The sequence below is a fragment of the Prionailurus viverrinus genome, chromosome B1, assembly GCF_022837055.1.
Source record: "Prionailurus viverrinus isolate Anna chromosome B1, UM_Priviv_1.0, whole genome shotgun sequence".
Taxonomy (NCBI): domain Eukaryota; kingdom Metazoa; phylum Chordata; class Mammalia; order Carnivora; family Felidae; genus Prionailurus; species Prionailurus viverrinus.
The window spans coordinates 111532610-111551270 of record NC_062564.1 but is presented as its reverse complement, the minus strand read 5'-3'; the positions used below and the strand labels follow the sequence as shown (position 1 = coordinate 111551270).

The 18661-nt window shown below is 37.3% G+C and overlaps 1 protein-coding gene across 2 annotated transcripts in view; it reads left to right on the top strand.

The window, feature by feature from the left end:
- ALPK1 (alpha kinase 1) overlaps window positions 1-18661 on the top strand; it is a 130089-nt gene that overhangs the window by 44652 nt on the left and 66776 nt on the right. For both annotated transcript variants that reach the window (XM_047856423.1, XM_047856424.1), the window contains one exon: window positions 18122-18353. In XM_047856423.1, the coding sequence (XP_047712379.1) occupies window positions 18233-18353 (121 nt within the window). In that variant the 5' untranslated portion in view covers window positions 18122-18232. The remainder of the gene's footprint in view (window positions 1-18121; window positions 18354-18661) is intronic.

The following is an 18661-nucleotide window of genomic DNA, read 5'->3' as shown; positions in this document are numbered from 1 at the left end:
GCTCCCACAACACAAGAGTTTCATGAATACCCTTTTGTAACAACTTTTAATGTTGATTTATGTGGTCGGTGTGTTTTGTGATATGTGGTAGTATCTTCCTAGAATGAAAATTTGTCATTTTATTGGAAAATAAAAATTGTATCATTATTCTACTCCTACCTACCTTCATTGATTCATTTGGGTAAGTGTTTTCCAAACTTATTAGCTTCAAATGAAATTATGCATGGAAAGCCACTATATAAAACGGATGGAAATGAAATTGCTCTGGGGCCATGTTGCCGACCTCTCATTTGTCCCATTCTTTCCCCATGTGGGGTTTTGGTAAGTGAAATGCTTTTTTATAAATGTATACCATTTTCCCATTCTGGTTTTCGGGCAAGACAAATTGCTATGTGAAACAATGTAAAGAATAAGAGAGGATTGCATACATAGCTGAAACGACAAGAAAATGACAACATACTTAATTTTTAAGCCTACTACCACTAAAAAAAATGTTTCACTTAAAGTAATTAAAATGTTTATTGTAATGGGAAAAATCTACTGTGTTCATAAATAATGGCCCCCCTTCTTAGTTGACTATACTGGGGCCTCCTGGGAGGAGATGTATTTGCTCCCTGTCAGGATTAATCTATAAATGCAATCACCACTTAGACCTCATCAGTTCTTTCCTTCCCCTTCATTGGTCCCTCTGGAATTATACTGCAGCTTGAGTAAGGTCAAAATTAGGATACTTTTTCCCCAGGAAAAACACAGCCGTTGTTATTTCAGTGCTTTAAAATTTGACAATCAACCCAAGAGTTACTTCTTTGAACAGCCTGGAGTATACATTTCTGTCACAGAATCAATATTCTACCAAAGTAATGCATTCTGTTTTTCAGTGTGTTTATTGGTTTCTTTCCCACAAAATCCAGGGACACAGAGTAGTCTCACATGAAACCACAGTGGATTGTATGTTTAAAAGCCTGTGTCTAACACCTGCAGATAATCCCAGTGAGTTGCCATTTGAACTTGGACAACCACTGAATTTCTGACTTTATCTTCAAATGTGGGTCATATTACTAGCTATCTTCCTCACTGTAATCTTATAAAAGTAAGAATTCTCCTATTTCCTTTGTCAAGTTTTAATATGAATGTCTTTGCCTCCAACTTGTCTAAACGTAAGTAATCTCATCCTGGTGGGTCAGAATATTGCTTTGGAGTTTTTTTCATAAGCTAAATTATATACTTATTTTACTTTCCCAATGAGGCTGTCTTTGAGGGTTGTCTATTCTGTTTCTTGGCAACCTTTAGAAGTATCAAGTACAATATATAATGGATACTCAACATATGCTTAGCTACCATTCAGAAGTTTGCAAATGCAGTACATATTATTTTATATTTTAAGCCTGTAAGTTAGCTATCAAAGCTAAACCTTAAGGAAATAGTAAGAAACAGATCATTAATTTTTGCCAGGAAAAGATTGTATAAAAACTAATGTGTTTCAGTTGCTTACTTTGATTTACTTATTTTAAAAAATTTTTCTGTTCTACACTGGCAAATATTCCTTCATTAGCTAAAAGCAAAGAATAGAATTAACACTAAGTCTCAGATCTCCATCCTTCTCATTAGGGGAAAGAGAAAATGTGAGTTCTTCTGCTTGAGGAGCTACCAAAGAAAGTGAGTGGAGTAGTTCAAAAGCAATAAAATTATATCCCCAAATCAGGTGATTGATGTTCTGAGCACATTTGCTCTGTGACGGAGCAACATTTTATCCAGGAACAGAACTCTTACTGAAAGTGAAGAATCCTGAAATTGTAAAACTGTACTCATTTTCCAAGTCAGCCTGATGAAAGGAGGGCCTGGAAGCTCTCTATAGGTTACAGAGAGAGCAGAAAGCAGGTTTGGTTTTCTAATAGAGTCTTTCTGGCCCCTAAAATGACTCCCGTTAAGGACTCTGTGCATTTGTATATACCTTAGGATGCACATAAGCTGTCAACAAGTAAGTAAACAAAAAATTAAACGTGCTACCTTTTCCCCCACCTCAAGACCACACAGGAGTGGTAAAATCCTGCTGTAAACTCTCCGACAGGGCCCCTCACCCCGGGGCTGTACGTGGTTGTCACTATGTTCAGTTAGTTTGGTGTGTGAATATTTGCCTCATCGAGCGATATTTTTGCCTTTGTGCCCTCCAAGTGTGTGGATATCCAAGTGTGTGGATATCCCGGCAGTTCTCCCTCAACAGTCTCTTGCCACTCGAGAAAATTCAAGTCGTATTTGTTCCCAGGCCAGTAGGAGGCTCCCTGCCAAGACCCATCGGCTGCTGGTGACATGCACACGCTGTGTGAATCACATGGCCACATGGTGGACTTTTATTATGTCGGCCTGGGAGTGTGGTCTGCCAAACCCCAATCCAGAAGCCCCCACCCCCTGGCGCCTTTGACATTTTAAGTAAAAAATAAATAAAGAGCTTTGTGTGTATCTCAGAGTGAAGAAGAAGATGTGGGGTTGGGGGTGTTTCTGTCTGATCTGTAATCCGATAGACGTTCTTTCCCTTAGCCACTTCAGGGCTCGCTTTCCTGCCACCTCAGATAGAGGAAAGGCTGAGTACTGGAGGCAAAGGCTGATTAAACCAAGTTGGCTGGGTTTTAAGGGCTTTTCTTTAAGCAAGTAAAACTCACATTTTTCTTCCTGAAAATATCTAACTGGTTATAACATTTCAATTCTCTAACGTATTTTTATTCATTAATGAATGTGAATCTGGAGAATTATTTAGGGAATAGCCCCATTACTACAGGACTTTATACTGGGGAAAATAGCAACATATCAAGAATCTGAAAACTTTGCATCGCCAAGCAATTTTCTCTCTTAAGAACATAAATGCTAATTAAGTCAATAAGGAAATCAAATCCAAATAAGGTGAAGAGAAATTAGGTGACCCTTTAAAAAATGAAATTTTATTTCTTGAAAATTTTATTAATAACAATAACTGACCACTATGGAGCACTTATTGCATATGCTAGGCAATGTTCCTTGTGTTCTATATATAATATAGTATATTTACATTATGAGAGTTATCTAATATCATAATATAATCCAATCGATCCTTATAAAACTCTGTGAGATTGGTTCTATGATTACCCTTTTTTACAGACGAGGAAACTGAGACATGATTTATCTCAGGCTGCTCAGCTAACAAGCAGCAGTACTGAAATTTAAAGCTGAGAACCCTGACTGCAAAGTGCTTGTGCTTACCTTGGCTACCCAGTGATGGCTTAGACACTGAAAGGGCAATTCCTCATTTTACTCTCTTCATTTTTCTGCTTCTATAATTTCAGAGCCCCCTCATCCCTTTCCTCCAAGACACAGTGTTCTTTCGTAGGCTATCTCAATCCGAATCTACATCAAAACAACTCTCCTGGCTGTGAGAATTACAAATACAAATTTGAAATATTTCGTTGCAAAAATAACTTTAATCCCCACATCAGCTGGCCTCATCAAAAGTCTGTAATGTTTCATAGCCCTGGCAATTTTATATCATAGTATACGTCCTGCCATTTCCACTTGCGTACGGCACCATCGCCTGGCCTTTTCTCCTAGTCCACCCCGGGGACATCCAGCAGGTTTGCCATTCTGGGTCTGTCACACAGAGCATCTCAGTTGCCTCATCAACAAAACACAGACTACATTAATGGTCAAGTCAGCTCCATTTTTTCTTTTAAAGATTTCTCTTCCAGTGAAGTTATTCTTGCTGTGTTTTTCTCTGGAACTCTGGTATCCATTAAATGAGAAGGTGTGTTTTAAGGACAAGTCCTTAAAACTTGCTATATTCCTATCCTACTTGTCCAGAATTCCTATCCTGATCATTGCTTGGGACTTTGGGCAAGTTACTCAACCTCCTCCTCCTTCTGATTCGTCACCTAGAGTTTGGGTGGACAATATCTGCCTCCTAGAGTTTAGTTGTCACTTTGAAGGCCCTTCAAAGTTTGTAAAATAATTTTTTCTTGCTCTGTGAATGCCCCCCAGTGTCATGGAAGCTCTGGATTTGGGGACGTATGGAGTTAGTAAATGTGGCAGCTCTTCTCTTATTTCGGGTGCAAAACTACAAAGAAAACTCTTCCTGGAAGCACCACTTGGAAGTACAGGATCCTTGAGCCAGACCAGATGGCAGGTTTGGCTCACCTTGACCTGAGATGTTACTCTTCTAGCCATGGGGGCCGGGCTTCTAATTCATCGGATGTCACCGTGGCTGATGGAGTGGGTAACTGTAGCTGCAGAGTATGAGCAACAACCCCCACGATGATGACCTTTTTTTTCCCCTCCTCTTTCTTCCTGAGGCCAACAGGTAACCCATTCATGACCCGGAACACTCTCATTGCACTTTCCTGTGCAGTCAAGTTGGATAAACACATTCAGCAGTCAGCAACTGAAGAGGGTGGGGCACAAGGGCAAGAGAGACAGAGACAACTTTGAGAGAAGGGACAACTTTGGCCTCCAGTCTCCTGTTCTAACAAGGTGTGGCCTTTAGGCTGGAAGTCTTGATATAAAAGAGCCACAGGAAAAAACTCCTCTTTCATTTATAGAATTCCCGAAAATCTTTTCTTTTTTTAATTACATACACTCCTTCATTTTCTTTGTAAATGGAAAGAAAAGGTGAATTGAATTTCTTGGCCATCTAGTGTTTGTGAAATTAATGGTTCAAACTGCCTGTCTTATTATTTCACTAGTCACTGCTAACTCATGGATCCTTAATACAAGATGAGGATCTCCTCCTTGGAGTCTCTTGTCATGCCACTCCCCAACTAGATTTCTTTTCCTCACTTCTCTCTCCAACTATTTCAGATCCTACCTCCTTGAAAAGTCCCAGTGCAAGTGCCCCTTCCTACTCTGAAAGGTTCTTTCTCTCTCTCAATGGAATCACTGACTCCAATCCTAAGGGCAGGAACTGATATTTATTACCTCTGCAATACTCCTAGGCTTGAGTTTCTATTTTCCACTTTTTAATTTTTTCATTACATGTCAAATAGGTATCAAAAAATTATAAAATAGGGGCACTTGGGTGATTCAGTTGGTTAAGCGTCGGACTTTGGTTTAGGTTATGATCTCACGGTTTGTGGGTTCGAACCTTTCATCAGGCTCTGAACTGACAGTGTGGATCCTGCTTGGGATTCTCTCTCTCTCTCTCTCTCTCTCTCTCTCTCTCTCTCTCTCTCTCCACCCCTCCCCCACTCACGCTTTTTCTCTCTCTCTCAAAGTAAACTTTACAAAATTATAAAATAGGTGTAGTATACTGAGAACATGATGAATGCTCATAAATCAAATAGTCTGAGTAAAAAACGTACCACTTTCTTTGACGTTTCCTGTGTTCATATGCTTCCCCCTCATCTTCTTCACTCTCCCCTCAATAAATCCACTGTTGTTAATTTTTAGTTTATCATTCCCTTCCTTTTCTTTGTAATTTTACCATATATATATGTATCCTGTAATAATATATTGTTTAGCTATAAACATTTTTATGCACATATTCGTCTGTGACGTGCTTTTTTATATTTATAAGATTCATCCATATTGCTATATGTAACTGTAATTCATTCACTTACTTGCTTATTCTATTCCAGTGTATGAATACACTTCAGTTTTTAATTAACTTATTTTTTTTAAGTTTATTTTGAGAGAGAGGGAGAGAGAGAAAGTGAGGGAGGGGCAGAGGAGAGAGGGAGAGAGAGAATCCCAAGCAGGCCCCATGCTGTCAGCGCAGAGCTTGATGCAGGGCTTGAAGCCATGAACCATGAGACCATGACCTGAGCCAAAATCAGGGGTCAGACACTTAACCAACTGAGCCACCCAGGCACCTCTACACTTTGGTTTTTTAAGCCTTTCTCCTCTTGATGGGTAATGGATTGTTCCTTTTGTTTGCTATTACAAACTGTGTCACTGTGAACATGCTCATATTCCCTAGACACAGGTCCCAAGATTTTCTCCAAACTAGAATATCTAAGAGTGGACACTGGGTCATAGTGCATCACTATGTGCATTTTTTTTACTTTACTGTATAATGCCAAACTACGGTTTCCAGTTTCCAACAATAGTGAATGGAAGTAGCAGTGACTATTCTTGACAACTGTTATCCAACTTAAATTTTTTCTAATCAAAAAGTTGTGAATGGTCATGGTTTGAATTTGTATTTCCTGATTACCAGTGAGCTTGGACACATTTCATGTGTTCATTGGCCATTAATGTTTTCTCTTGTGTGAAGTGTCTGTTCAACTCTTTTGTTCATTCTTTTTCTACTATGAGATTGGTCCTTCTCTCAAGGATTTATAGGAATTCTTTGTATATTCTCAATAGAAATCCTTTGACAGTTACATACATTGCAAATACTTTCTCCCAGTTTATGACTTGTCTTTTCACTTTCTTTATGGTGTCATTTTACTAATCAGAAGTTCATCTCTCTCACTAATTAAATATCAATCTTTTGTGATTTGCTCTTTTTATAAGTGTTTGAGAAATTCTTCCCCAACCAATGGTCAAAAGGATATTCTGTCTTAGATATGCTCCTCTAAAAGTTGCATACTTTTGTCTTTCACATTTAAGTCTTTAACTAGTATTGATTAAAAAAAATAACCAATTAGCTCAAGGTCATGTATTGAGCTAGTGTATTAAACCAAATTCCCATATATACATGTGTCTCTTGCAGAACTATATTTAGAAAGGCAATTTGCCTATCCTAGTGCCAGTAATTTTTGCATCATTTAATATGATTTTATTATTAATTATTGACATCTGTTATGATACTCCCTGCTCCTCCCTTGTTATTTTTCATTAGAAGTATCTTGATTATTCTTGAACTTCATCCTTTCACATAAATTTTAGAATCATCTGGTCAGGTTGGCACACAAACACATGTTCAGCTGTAGCAATTTTTATTGGAATTGCATAAAGATGGAAATAAATTTGGGAAAAATTGCTATCTTAATAATATTGTGCTTTCCAGGCCACTACCATAGAATATTTCCTCATGTATTTAGATTTTCATTAATGTCTTTCAATGAAGTAAGTTTGATAATTTCTTTCCAAAAGTCTTACATAGTTATTATTAGAATTATTCATAGGTTACTTCATATATACACACATATAAGTTTTAATTATACTTTACATATTTTATGCCATTGTAAATGGTGTATTTTTATTGTTACATGTTTTTAGCTACTTGTTGTAGATTTAAGGATATTTTGCATAAGACTGAATTTATTGGCTTGTTGGATGTTTGACAAAATTTTACTGGTAAAACTGTATGTTCCTGGTGTTTTCTTTGTAGGAAGGTTTTTCAACTACTGATTACATTTCTTTAAGATTATAGGACCATACAGGTTTTCTGTTTCTCCTTGGTTTCTTTTAAGTAAGTTATGCTTTTATATGAATTGCCATTTTATTGTTTTCAACTGTATTGGTATATAATATTTCATCATTCACTTGTTAGCTTTTTAAAAATCTCTTGGAGCCTGTCTCCGATTCTGTGTCTCCCTCTCTCTCTGCCCCTCCCCCGTTCATGCTCTGTCTCTCTCTGTCCCAAAAATAAATAAACGTTGAAAAAAAATAAAAATAAAAATCTCTGTAGGGCGCCTGGGTGGCGCAGTCAGTTAAGCGTCCGACTTCAGCCAGGTCACGATCTCGCGGTCCGTGAGTTCGAGCCCGGCGTCGGGCTCTGGGCTGATGGCTCAGAGCCTGGAGCCTGTTTCCGATTCTGTGTCTCCCTCTCTCTCTGCCCCTCCCCCGTTCATGCTCTGTCTCTCTCTGTCCCAAAAATAAATAAACGTTGAAAAAAAAAAATTAAAAAAAAAATCTCTGTAGTATCTGTTAATGTCCCCTCCTAAGATTTTTAGTCCTACTTTTATTTGTTTGTTCTCTATCTCTTGATCGCTTTTACCAGCAGTTTGTCAATTTCAGTGGTCTTTTGAAAGAACTTTATTTTATTGAGCTTCCTGTGGAATATTTGTTTTTTCCATTAATTTCTGTTTCATTCCATTAATTTCTGTTCTTTTCTTTATTTCACTTTTTCTACCATTTATTTTTTCTATTCATTTCCTTACTTTTGGTTATTTAAGTTTAGCTCATTAAATTTCCCTCATTCTTTATTTCTATTGTAAGTATTTTGGCTATAAATTTCCTTTTATGTTCCACTTTGATTGAATTCCACATATTTTGACATGCAGTATTTATCATTCCATTGTAATACTCTCTAATTTTCATAATGATTCTTTCTTTGACCTGCAAATTATTTAGAACTGTATTTCTTAATTTCCATCTATTAGAATATTTTTCTAGTCATCTTTTTGTTATTGATTACCTTAATTGCCTTTCAGTCATACAATGTCATATGCAAAACATTAATCTGTTTTCTGAAATTTGTTGAGATTTGTCTCATAGCACGGTAAACCTTAAATTCTTATAAATGTTCCTTCCAGGCATGCTTGAAAGTAATGTATAGACTGCCATTGATATGTTGTTTCATAAATATCTATTCAATCAAGTTTGTTAATTGTGTTGATCAAATCAGTGATATCATTACCACTTTTTTTTTGTCTGCTTAATGTATTAGTTTCTAAAAGAGGTGTGTTAAATTTTCCCACTATGATTATGTATTTGCATATTTTTCTCTATGGTTCTTTTTTTTTTTTTAGAGACATTAAGCAACCTTTAAAAAAATTTTTTTTAATGTTTATTTTTTTGAGAGAGAGAGACAGAGTGGTAGCAGGGGAGGGGCTGAGAGAGAGGTAGCGAGACACAGAATCCGAAGCAGGCTCCTGGCTGTGAGCTGTCAGCACAGAGCCCGATGCAGGGCTCGAACCCAAGAACCATGAGATCCATGGCCTGAGCTGAAGTTGGACGTTTAACCGACTGAGCCACCCAGGTGCCCCTATTGTTCTTTCACTTTTTGTTTCATATATATTAAAAGCTATACTCCTAGATGCATATACATTTAGAATTGCTATACCTTCCTGGTGAACTGAACCATGTATCATTGTAAAGTAGCTTTTTTATCTTTATTAATGCTTTTTGCCTTAAAGTCTGTTTTGCCTGATATTAATATACTTTCTTTTATTTATTTATTTATTTATTTTTATAATTTTTTTAATTTTTAAATTTTATTTTTATTTTTTTAAAGTTTATTCATTTATTTTGAGAGAGAGAGAAAGCATAGGTAGGGGAGGGGCAGAGAGAGAGGGAGAGAGAGAGAGAAAACCCCAAGCAGGCTCTGCACTGTCAAGTGCAAGCCCAGTGTGGGGCTTGAGTTCACAAACAGTGAGATCATGACCTGAGCCCAAGTCAAACGCTTAACCAACTGAGCCACCCAAGGGCCCCAGTTTTTTAATTTTAAAGAGAGCACGCTAGTAGGGGAGAGAGGCAGAGGAAAGAAGAGAGAGAGAAGCTTAAGCAGGCTCTATGCTCAGTGCAGAACCTAATACTGGGCTAGATCCTGTGACCTTGGGATTATGACCTAAGCCAACATCAAGAGTCAGAAACTCAACCAACTGAGCCATCCAGGTGCCCCAATATACTAACTTTCTTTTAGTTAGTATTTTTCTAATATATCTTTTTCTTATTACCTTTAAACTTTCCTTATTCTTATGCTTTAAGTAAATCCATGTGACTATTTTTAAAATCAACTCTACCTTTATCTTTTAACTATAGCATTTAGTTCATTTATATTTATTGGAAATACTGATATATTTAAATTTATTTCTGTCATCATATTTTGTATTTTAAATTTATCCTGAATTTTCCTTGTTTTTTTTTCCCCTTTTCTTTTCTTGCCTTCCTTTGGATTGTTTTGTTTCTTTTCATGTTTTACCTTCTACCAGTTTGAAACTTACATGTTTTATTTTTAAAAGATTATCTTAGAAGTTTTTATCACAGTCTAAAGTTAAAATCTCCCTACCTCCTGTCAATTCCAAGATCTAAAAACACTTTGACATCAATCACTCTCCTCCTCATATATATGTTGTTTGTATTTGTATGTGTTTTTTTTCTATTTTTTAATCTCATAAGACATTTTTATTATTGTAGCTTTATGCAATCAGTATTTATATTTAGCCAACATTTCACCACTATTTTTGTTTATTATTTTCCCTTCAGTCTCAGGCCCTTCATCTGTGATCACTTTCCTTCTATGTAAAGTATGTACTTTAGGGATTTATTTAGTAAGAATCTGTTGATGTTTATTTTTAAATATTTTTATTTTTCAAGGTTTCCCCCCAGTATATTGAAGATATCCTTTCACTGTCTTCTAGTTTCCATTGTTGCTTTTAGGTAGGTAGCTATAAATCCACTGTTGTTTCTTTGAAGGTGCTGTGTTTTCTCTCCAGTGACTTTAAAGATCTTCTCTGTGCCCTTGGTATTCCCTAGTTTTGCTATGATATTTCTAAATATGGATTTTTATTTATTTATTTAATCTGCTTGAATATTATGGGTATTTTAATTACTGTCTTTCTGCTGTTCTTAAAGTTCTTAGTCATTATCTGTCCAAACATTTCTTTTGCTTCTCCCTCTTCTTCCCATCAAGGATTCTTATGAGGCATATGTTAGAGCTTTTCCATCAATTTTCCCTGTTTCTGAACCTCTCTTTTGTGTTTTCTCTCTCTGTCTTTTTTGTTGCTGTTGCAGTTTAGATATGTTCTGATTTATCAACAGTTTAAAAATTCTATCTTCAGCCAGAACTAATATTTGACTGAATCTATTTAATTCATAGATTTAAAATTTTTTAACTATTATTTTTTCATTTATAGAAATTCTATTTGATTCTTTTTCAATCTGCCTATACCTTTGTATAGTTTCCTGTTCTTAACTCATACTCAATATACGCTTTCACAATTTAAGCATGTATATTTTGTAGTCTGTATCTGATAATTCCATTAACTAAATTCTTTGTGGGTCTGATTTTACTATCTGTTGTTTCTTCTTTCATCCATTGTTTCCTTTTACCTCATGCATTTTGTGAGTTGGCCAGGGACTCATATTTCTTGGTATTTTATAGGTGGAAATTCTTTGAAGCCTAGTTTGAAGTCAGATTCCTTTAGAGAAGATTATGTTTCATTCCACCAGTTGCCTGAGAAAACCACCAACCTAGGACCTTTCTTTTTTTTTTTTTTTTTTTTCATGAAATTCACGTATGTAAAACTACCTTTTATTTGCTCTAGCTTTTTTTTTTTTTTGAGAGAGAGAGAGAGAGATTGAGGGCACAAGTGATCGAGAGGCAGAGAGAAAGAGAGAAAGAATCCCATGAGGGTCAGAGAGAGAGAGAGAGGGAGAGAGAGAGAGAGAAGCAGAGCTCATGTTCACCTGAAGCAAAGCTCTTGTTCATATGATACGGAGCTCACTCACCCATTGTCAGACTCGAACTCGTGAACCCTGATAATCATGACCTGAGTCAGATGCTTAAACAACAAGCCACCCAGGCGCCATGCTGTAGCTATTTTAAATAACAAGCACAGGTTTAGAATATTATTTATCTCTCATGATGTTGAAAAATATCATATAAAAAGCTAAGGAATGAATGAAAAAAAATGATTAGGTATTTGACATGCTTTCAATAAACACATATGATCTTGAAAAACATCGTATAAAAGCTAAAGAATGAATAAAAAAACGATTTGGTATTTGACGTGTTTCCAATAAACACATGTGATCTTGAAAAACAACGTATAGGGGCGCCTGGGTGGCGCAGACGGTTAAGCGTCCGACTTCAGCCAGGTCACGATCTCGCGGTCGGTGAGTTCGAGCCCCGCGTCAGGCTCTGGGCTGATGGCTCGGAGCCTGGAGCCTGTTTCCGATTCTGTGTCTCCCTCTCTCTCTGCCCCTCCCCCGTTCATGCTCTGTCTCTCTCTGTCCCAAAAATAAATTAAAAAAAAAAAAAAAAGAAAAAAAAAAAGAAAAACATCGTATAAAAGCTAAAGAATGAATAAAAAAACGATTTGGTATTTGACATGTTTCCAATAAACAGTTAATTAAAAAATTTACATGAGCTCTGCATGTTGCCTGGGTCGGGATGTCATTATGTTATAAGTGGACTTTACAAGGTATGTTCTGCTGAAGCTTTAGGATCATTTTTAAATAACTTGTTTTAAAGTAATTATTAGCCAGAAGTTTTGTAGATCTGTGGAAATTCTCAAGAGAAAAAAATCTGGTCTCCCTCAAGAGGCAGCATGTTTTGCCACAGGCAAATTTCCTGAGAGGTGGCAGGAGAGGATGAGGATTCACTTTTAGCTTGCCCTTACACTAAAGGATCAACTTTTACTGGGACATCAGTTTTATGCAAGGGAACAGTGTCTTCTTACACATTCCAACTTGGGTAGGCCTTCGATTTTATTTCCTATCTTCCCACACTCCAAGATCGTGAAAACCAAAGTTTCAGCTTACAGTGTTTGCAAATACACTCAAGGCAAAAGCTAACTTCTGTACTGCCTAACCTTCTGGGTTCCAGCTTTTTCTTGGTTTGTTTTCTGAGTAGTTCTTCCTTCCTTATAATTTTTTTTTAAATAATTTTTTTAACATTTATTTATTTTTGAGACAGAGAGAGACAGAGCATGAACGGGGGAGGGGCAGAGAGAGAGGGAGACACAGAATTGGAAGCAGGCTCCAGGCTCTGAGCCATCAGCCCAGAGCCTGACGCGGGGCTCGAACTCACGGACTGCGAGATCGTGACCTGAGCTGAAGTCGGACGCTTAACCGACTGAGCCACCCAGGTGCCCCTCTTATAATTTTTTTTTAATGTTTATTTATTTTTGAGACAGAGATGCAGCATGAGCAGGGAAGGGGCAGAGAGAGAGGGAGACACAGAATGTGAAGCAGGCTCCAGGCTCTGAGCCGTCAGCACAGAGCCCGACGCGGGGCTCGAACTCACGAACTGTGAGATCATGACCTGAGCCGAAGTCGGACGCTTAACCGACTGAGCCACCCAGGCGCGCCCCCTTTTCTTATCATTTTTATTGATACACTGTAGATGTGATAAAGGGCGTTTGCAGCATTTTTACTTGTTTTCAGCGGGAATGTTGTTCAGAATGTATAGTCTTCCATACCACTAGAATAGAAGTCTACCCTTTTGGGTTTTGGTGCCTTAGAAGTTGCCTTCTCCTTCTCTTTTTATTCAGTTTTAAAATGGTAACAATGGCTGTTACCCAAAAATATCTATCCAAGCCCCACAGTTGTCTTACTCTCCAATCAGTTCTCTTTCTACTTTTGTGTCCCCACTTGCACGGACCAGTACCAGAGGCACTATGGACAGAATTTGTGTGTGGGGTTGCTCAGGGGAAGGTGAAAAGGTGGAAAAAGCTTCATTGTCATTGCTGGTGACTGATCAGAGAAATGTATTCTTGTTGTTCTTCGTTAGATACCAGAATAGAACAATATGATAAACGATTTTGAATGTAGATGAAAAAGTAATTTGAGTATAATTATTCATTTATATATGAATCAAATGAGCTCTGTATGTTCGCTTGTGAGTCTAACCAAACATTAATTGAATTCCAACAAAGATATTTTAAACTGAGACTTTGGACTATAATCCTGTTTAATATTTTAATGTACTTATGTCTTATTCCCATAATTATATTATAACTCCTTGACAGCGTAGGCTTCTTTATGCCTCTACTTCTTTATGCTTCCCCACATCGTTTAGCTTAAGGATTATGACTAGCTGGCTGGTGGATTATTACAGAAGTGGCAGCTAGTAGACCATGGAATGCCTTTGGAATTCTTTTATTTTCTTTGATTTACCCCCAAAGGAGTACTAATTGTCCAAGAAAAGGACTCACAAATGCCAAAAGAAATGGGGTTTTGAATAATACACTGATTTGCCTTCTCTTAATGATGGCTGATTTCTCAATTATCTTACAATTCATCCACTCAGCTGTATTCTAGGTCACCAATAGAAATAAAATACACAAATATCAAAATCAAACATGGAATATATGAACACATGACCATTTGGCTGTGTGCGTGCATGTGTGCCATAGATTCTAACTTTGTTGGATATCTAATATTATCCTGGAAGTATCTGTTTGTATGTTCTCTTGCTCTTGATGGCCTCTTTCTATTTAATTTTTTGAAAAAAATGTATATAGGGGATGTCAAAATAGAAAAAATAATTCTTAGATTACAAAAAATATGGGGAAATTAACATTATTCAATTTAGGAATAGGTACAGCTCACAGAACGCCACAGTTCAGGGAGCAAAAATTGATATGTGTTGAAATTGAAAATGATTCTTTTATAAAGGAAGCTGACCAAAATTTCCAGCAGGATCATTGCCTGAAGGAAAATTTTCTAGGCTCCAGCCTCTGTTATGCTTAACAATGAACCATACAAGTCTGGACAGATGGTTGGATTCCAAAGTGTTTCTCATGTTACAGTATTTTCTTCCTATTGTCTCTCCTGAATTCTGCAGGGAAATGAGAAAATGCTATAACTTTCAAAAAGTATAAAGAATATTTTCAATATATTTTGGGAAGTCCCAAGTACTAAACATTAATTATCCTGGAAATCTTCTTTTCTTAGAAATGCTTTCTTGGTTAGAATCCAATTGTTTATTCTGGACAGTATGACTTATCTTTCTATCTTTATTGCTAGAAATATAAAATATAAGATGCATTTATGCCTTTTCCTAGATCCCTTCTATGTTCCCTGTCTCAAAGTATGGTAACTGTCCATTCAACTTTGAGCTATGGTGAGCCACAATCTTGGGACTCATTTTTAAGACCATATCTATCCAACAGCAACACTGCATTTATTCCCTAAACAGCCCTCAAATTTGTCCAACTTTCTGTCTCTATGACTCTGGCCCAAAGTTCTGATATTTCTCATCTAGGTTATTACAATAAATGCCTAACTAATCTACCTGCAATCACCTTTTTCCTCTCTGCCCCCAAAACACCCTGTAGCCAAAACAGAATGAACTTTTCCAAATGCAAATCTGGTCATGTTCCTCCTGCTACCAGTAGTTTCCTATGACTCTTGGGTTAAACACAAGATTCCTTACCTGGCACACGGGGCCCTGAACAGCCCCTACCTACTTCTCCAAACTCACCTCATCAACTTTCTCCTTTTATCTCTAGTTAAACTAATTTGGCCTTCTTTCATTTCCTCTATATTTCTATCTGCATTACGGCTGTTCCCTACCATTTTAATTTCATTAAGCCCTGTTCTTCTTACAGAGTTTAATTCAAGCATCATATCCTCAAAGAATACCCCAAATTATTCACCCAAATTATTAGGACAAGTCCTGTTGTTTGCCCTCACAGAACCACATTTCTTATCTCTCTTTCACAGCACTTAGACAAAAGGAAGAGATTTATGATCCTGTAGACATAGGGTTTCGAGTGAGGGAACAAAAGCAGAGTTATATTTATTTAGTAATCAACCTCTAAGATTCAAGCCAACATTTCTAAACCACAGAGAAAAGTATACATAGGAATATTATACCTAAGTGTTCTCAAAAGAGCCAAGAATTATGCAATAAATAAGTATCAGATATTCTTAGGCAAAATAGACAATCTGCTGAGTATGTAATTTAAGACCTGGAAAGATATTAGCAATTGTTCCCACTTAACCCCCTTAAAATAGAGATAAGAAAAATGAGTCTCCACAGTGAACCTCAGAGGTCTCACAAATAGTTGACGATAGAGAATGAAGTGGAATTAGTCACAAATATCTGTTGAACACTATTATGTGTAACAGTTTTCCTATATCCAAGTCCTCTATTCATTACTACATGCTCTTTCTGTTTAAACATTTACAGAAACAGAGCAATTAAAGTTTATTTTAATTTGTCAGTATAACAAAAGACTACCTCCTACCTTAAGAGGATGATATGGCACCAACAAAACATTATTCTAAGCCTTTAGACAAAGGAATGGTGTGCTATTAACATTACATCACAGTACAGGATTATTTCTTTGTGCATGAGTTCTTCATATTTTCTTATTATATTCCTCTTTCTATATGAGGTCCTAAAAAGGATCCTAAAAAGAGAACCCCCTTCTTCCTTTCATTTGAAGAAAAAGGAGTGTGTCCTACTCACTTTCAGTTAATTTCAAGCAAGGTTTGTTAAGTTTCTCAATTACCAACTGCATTTCTCAATCTCCATGCTAACCCTCCATTAGAGCACAGCTCCCTTTTTCAGGAATGGTGGGCCATTCCATTGCTACATGGCTTCTTGCTCGTGCTACTCCACTAATTAGCTCTCTGACCAGCCCTTACTTCTTGGTTCCTTTCGTAGAAAGGCAAGCTAATGGCCAGCTCTTACCACACAACATTCACTTAAAAACACTTGGGCTAAAAGGGACATTGGAAACCATTTAGTACCACAACCCAATCCATGCAGGAATACTTTTCTGAAACATCTTAAACAGAAGAGAGATTTAATTTATACTTATGCTTTAAATGTATCCAGTAACTAATTCATCACAATCTCACTTCTGTGAATTCTCTTTCAAGAAACAGGAATTTTGTATCCAAGTACTGTACTTGTGTTCTTCACCAACAATACACCATTATTTTAAGGAAACAAGCCTGTAACATCCTGAAACTTTGCTTTGGCAGTTTTCTGTCTAAAGAACGTGTGTGTGTTTTCAAACCCAAAGTATATAAAGTATACCAGCCAGGTTAGAATGAAAAAGTGAAAAGTTTATATTACACAGTTAGTTCGTCTTTCATTTTCTGTTCCTGTTAAGGAAAAAAAAGAAAGAAAGAAAAATATTTTCTTGCTATTTAAAATTCAAGACTAGCTTCTTAAAATGCGACTTTTTATCCCAACACCTATGCAATAATTCATGACTTTAATATTTTTAATGATTACTTCCCTGCATGTATGAGCCAGAAGATGAAGGAACATGAGCCATCCATACATTTGTTACTTCCTTCCCTTTCAGACTCTCTTGCTTTAGTAATAAAATTCTATGTGCCCTAGGGGCGCCTGGGTGTCTCAGTCGGTTAAGCGTCCCACTTGGGCTCAGGTCATGATCTCGGGGTTTGTGAGTTCGAGCCCCGTGTTGGGCTCTGTGCTCACAGCTGGGAGCCTGGAGCCTACTTCAGATTCTGTGTCTCCCTCTTTCTCTGCTCCTCCCCTGCTCACACTCTGTCTCTCTCTCAAAAATAAATAAAGATTAAAAAAAATTTTTTTTAATTCTATGTGCCCTATAAGAATGTCTAAGCCCTATAGCAGCTCCACTCTATTCTGGCAAACTCAGGAAGAGTTTCTTTGTTTCATTTGTTCATTGTAAACAAAGGTAGTTTGTTTTGTTTACAGTGTACATTCCTTAATAAAGGGAAGATTTATAGATAATAAGATAGTATTCTTATTTATTTGTTTATGATCTGTAAGATAATAAAGATGTGTTAATTCAGTAATTTTATGGTATTTATTTGCCAGGTACTTTTGTACTGTTAGTAATTTATTTTGTTCGTGAAATTACCTTGACTGCAATAGATCATTATAGTATATTCATATTTACATATGCAATCTGTCATCCAAAAATTCATCCATACACTAGATCTAGGAAATTGGGCTTTCTGGGATATCATTTCTCTATTTTATTTGGCAATACGCCTAGCGGTGAAGAGCTTTAAATTTGGCATCTGTCATTGCCTATCTTGGTCCAAATTATATGATGCTAAATACCATGAAGAATACTTCACAGGGGAAATCAGTAGTGGGTTATGAGAATGGTAAACTTCATATCACCATGTGCTTGTATCTGAATATTAGAACTGTTAGCCAGATGCTTCCTGTAGACTTCCGGAGAGACAGAAAGTGCGGTGCCACTGGGATCCAGAGGCACTGATGGGAAGTATGCAGAAGATACATAAATCACAGAGTATATTCATTTCATTTGGCTTCATGGGATTCCACTGACATCACTGCGGGTAACCAAGGTCTGCACCAGGACCCTCTCCCTTCTGCTCTCTGACGCCTTCGAGGTGCTGCCCATCTAGACCAGGCCCTGCAGTAATTTCACACACTCCCCTAATAAAGTCCTCCGGGGCTGTCATGTATTTTCATGTGTTTGCCCTATTATCCCTCCCTGCTTGAGTCTTACAGATAATTGATGATGCTTCAGTTAATCATCTTTCTCTCGCTTTTGTTCACCAGGTACCTTCGCCTTGAAGGGGCTCTTTTATTGAGAATCGATGTCTTCTTCTGGGTAATTGATCACCATAGACCCAGGGACACTTGACTCATCGTTGAGGAAGAGTAATCATCATGAATAATCAAAAAGCTGTAGCTACACTACTGCAAGAGTGCAAGCAAGTGCTGGACCGGCTCTTGTTGGAGGCGTCAGATGTGTCGGAGGAGGACAAGAGCAAGGACCAGCAGTGCAGAGGTGAGGTCCTGAGGAGAGGCGCTGGGGGGAGGGAGAAGCCAGCAGGTTTGCTCTCAACTCCCCTGCCTGAACGACATGTTTTCATCTCTGCCCTATTTTTCTTCTCTTGGCAGATGACCACCGAGAGATGAGTGGATTTCTAGGGCATGAATGGGACATGGGCTACAGGCGGACGGGCAGGGGAGGAAGCCCACTTTGTTGCAGTGAATTGCTGTCAGTTCTAATTTTAGGCTTCAGTAAACATGAGGCTACAAGAAAACAGTTTAGTTCAAGAAGAACAAAGGGTGCAAGTAGGCTGGTGCTCGTAA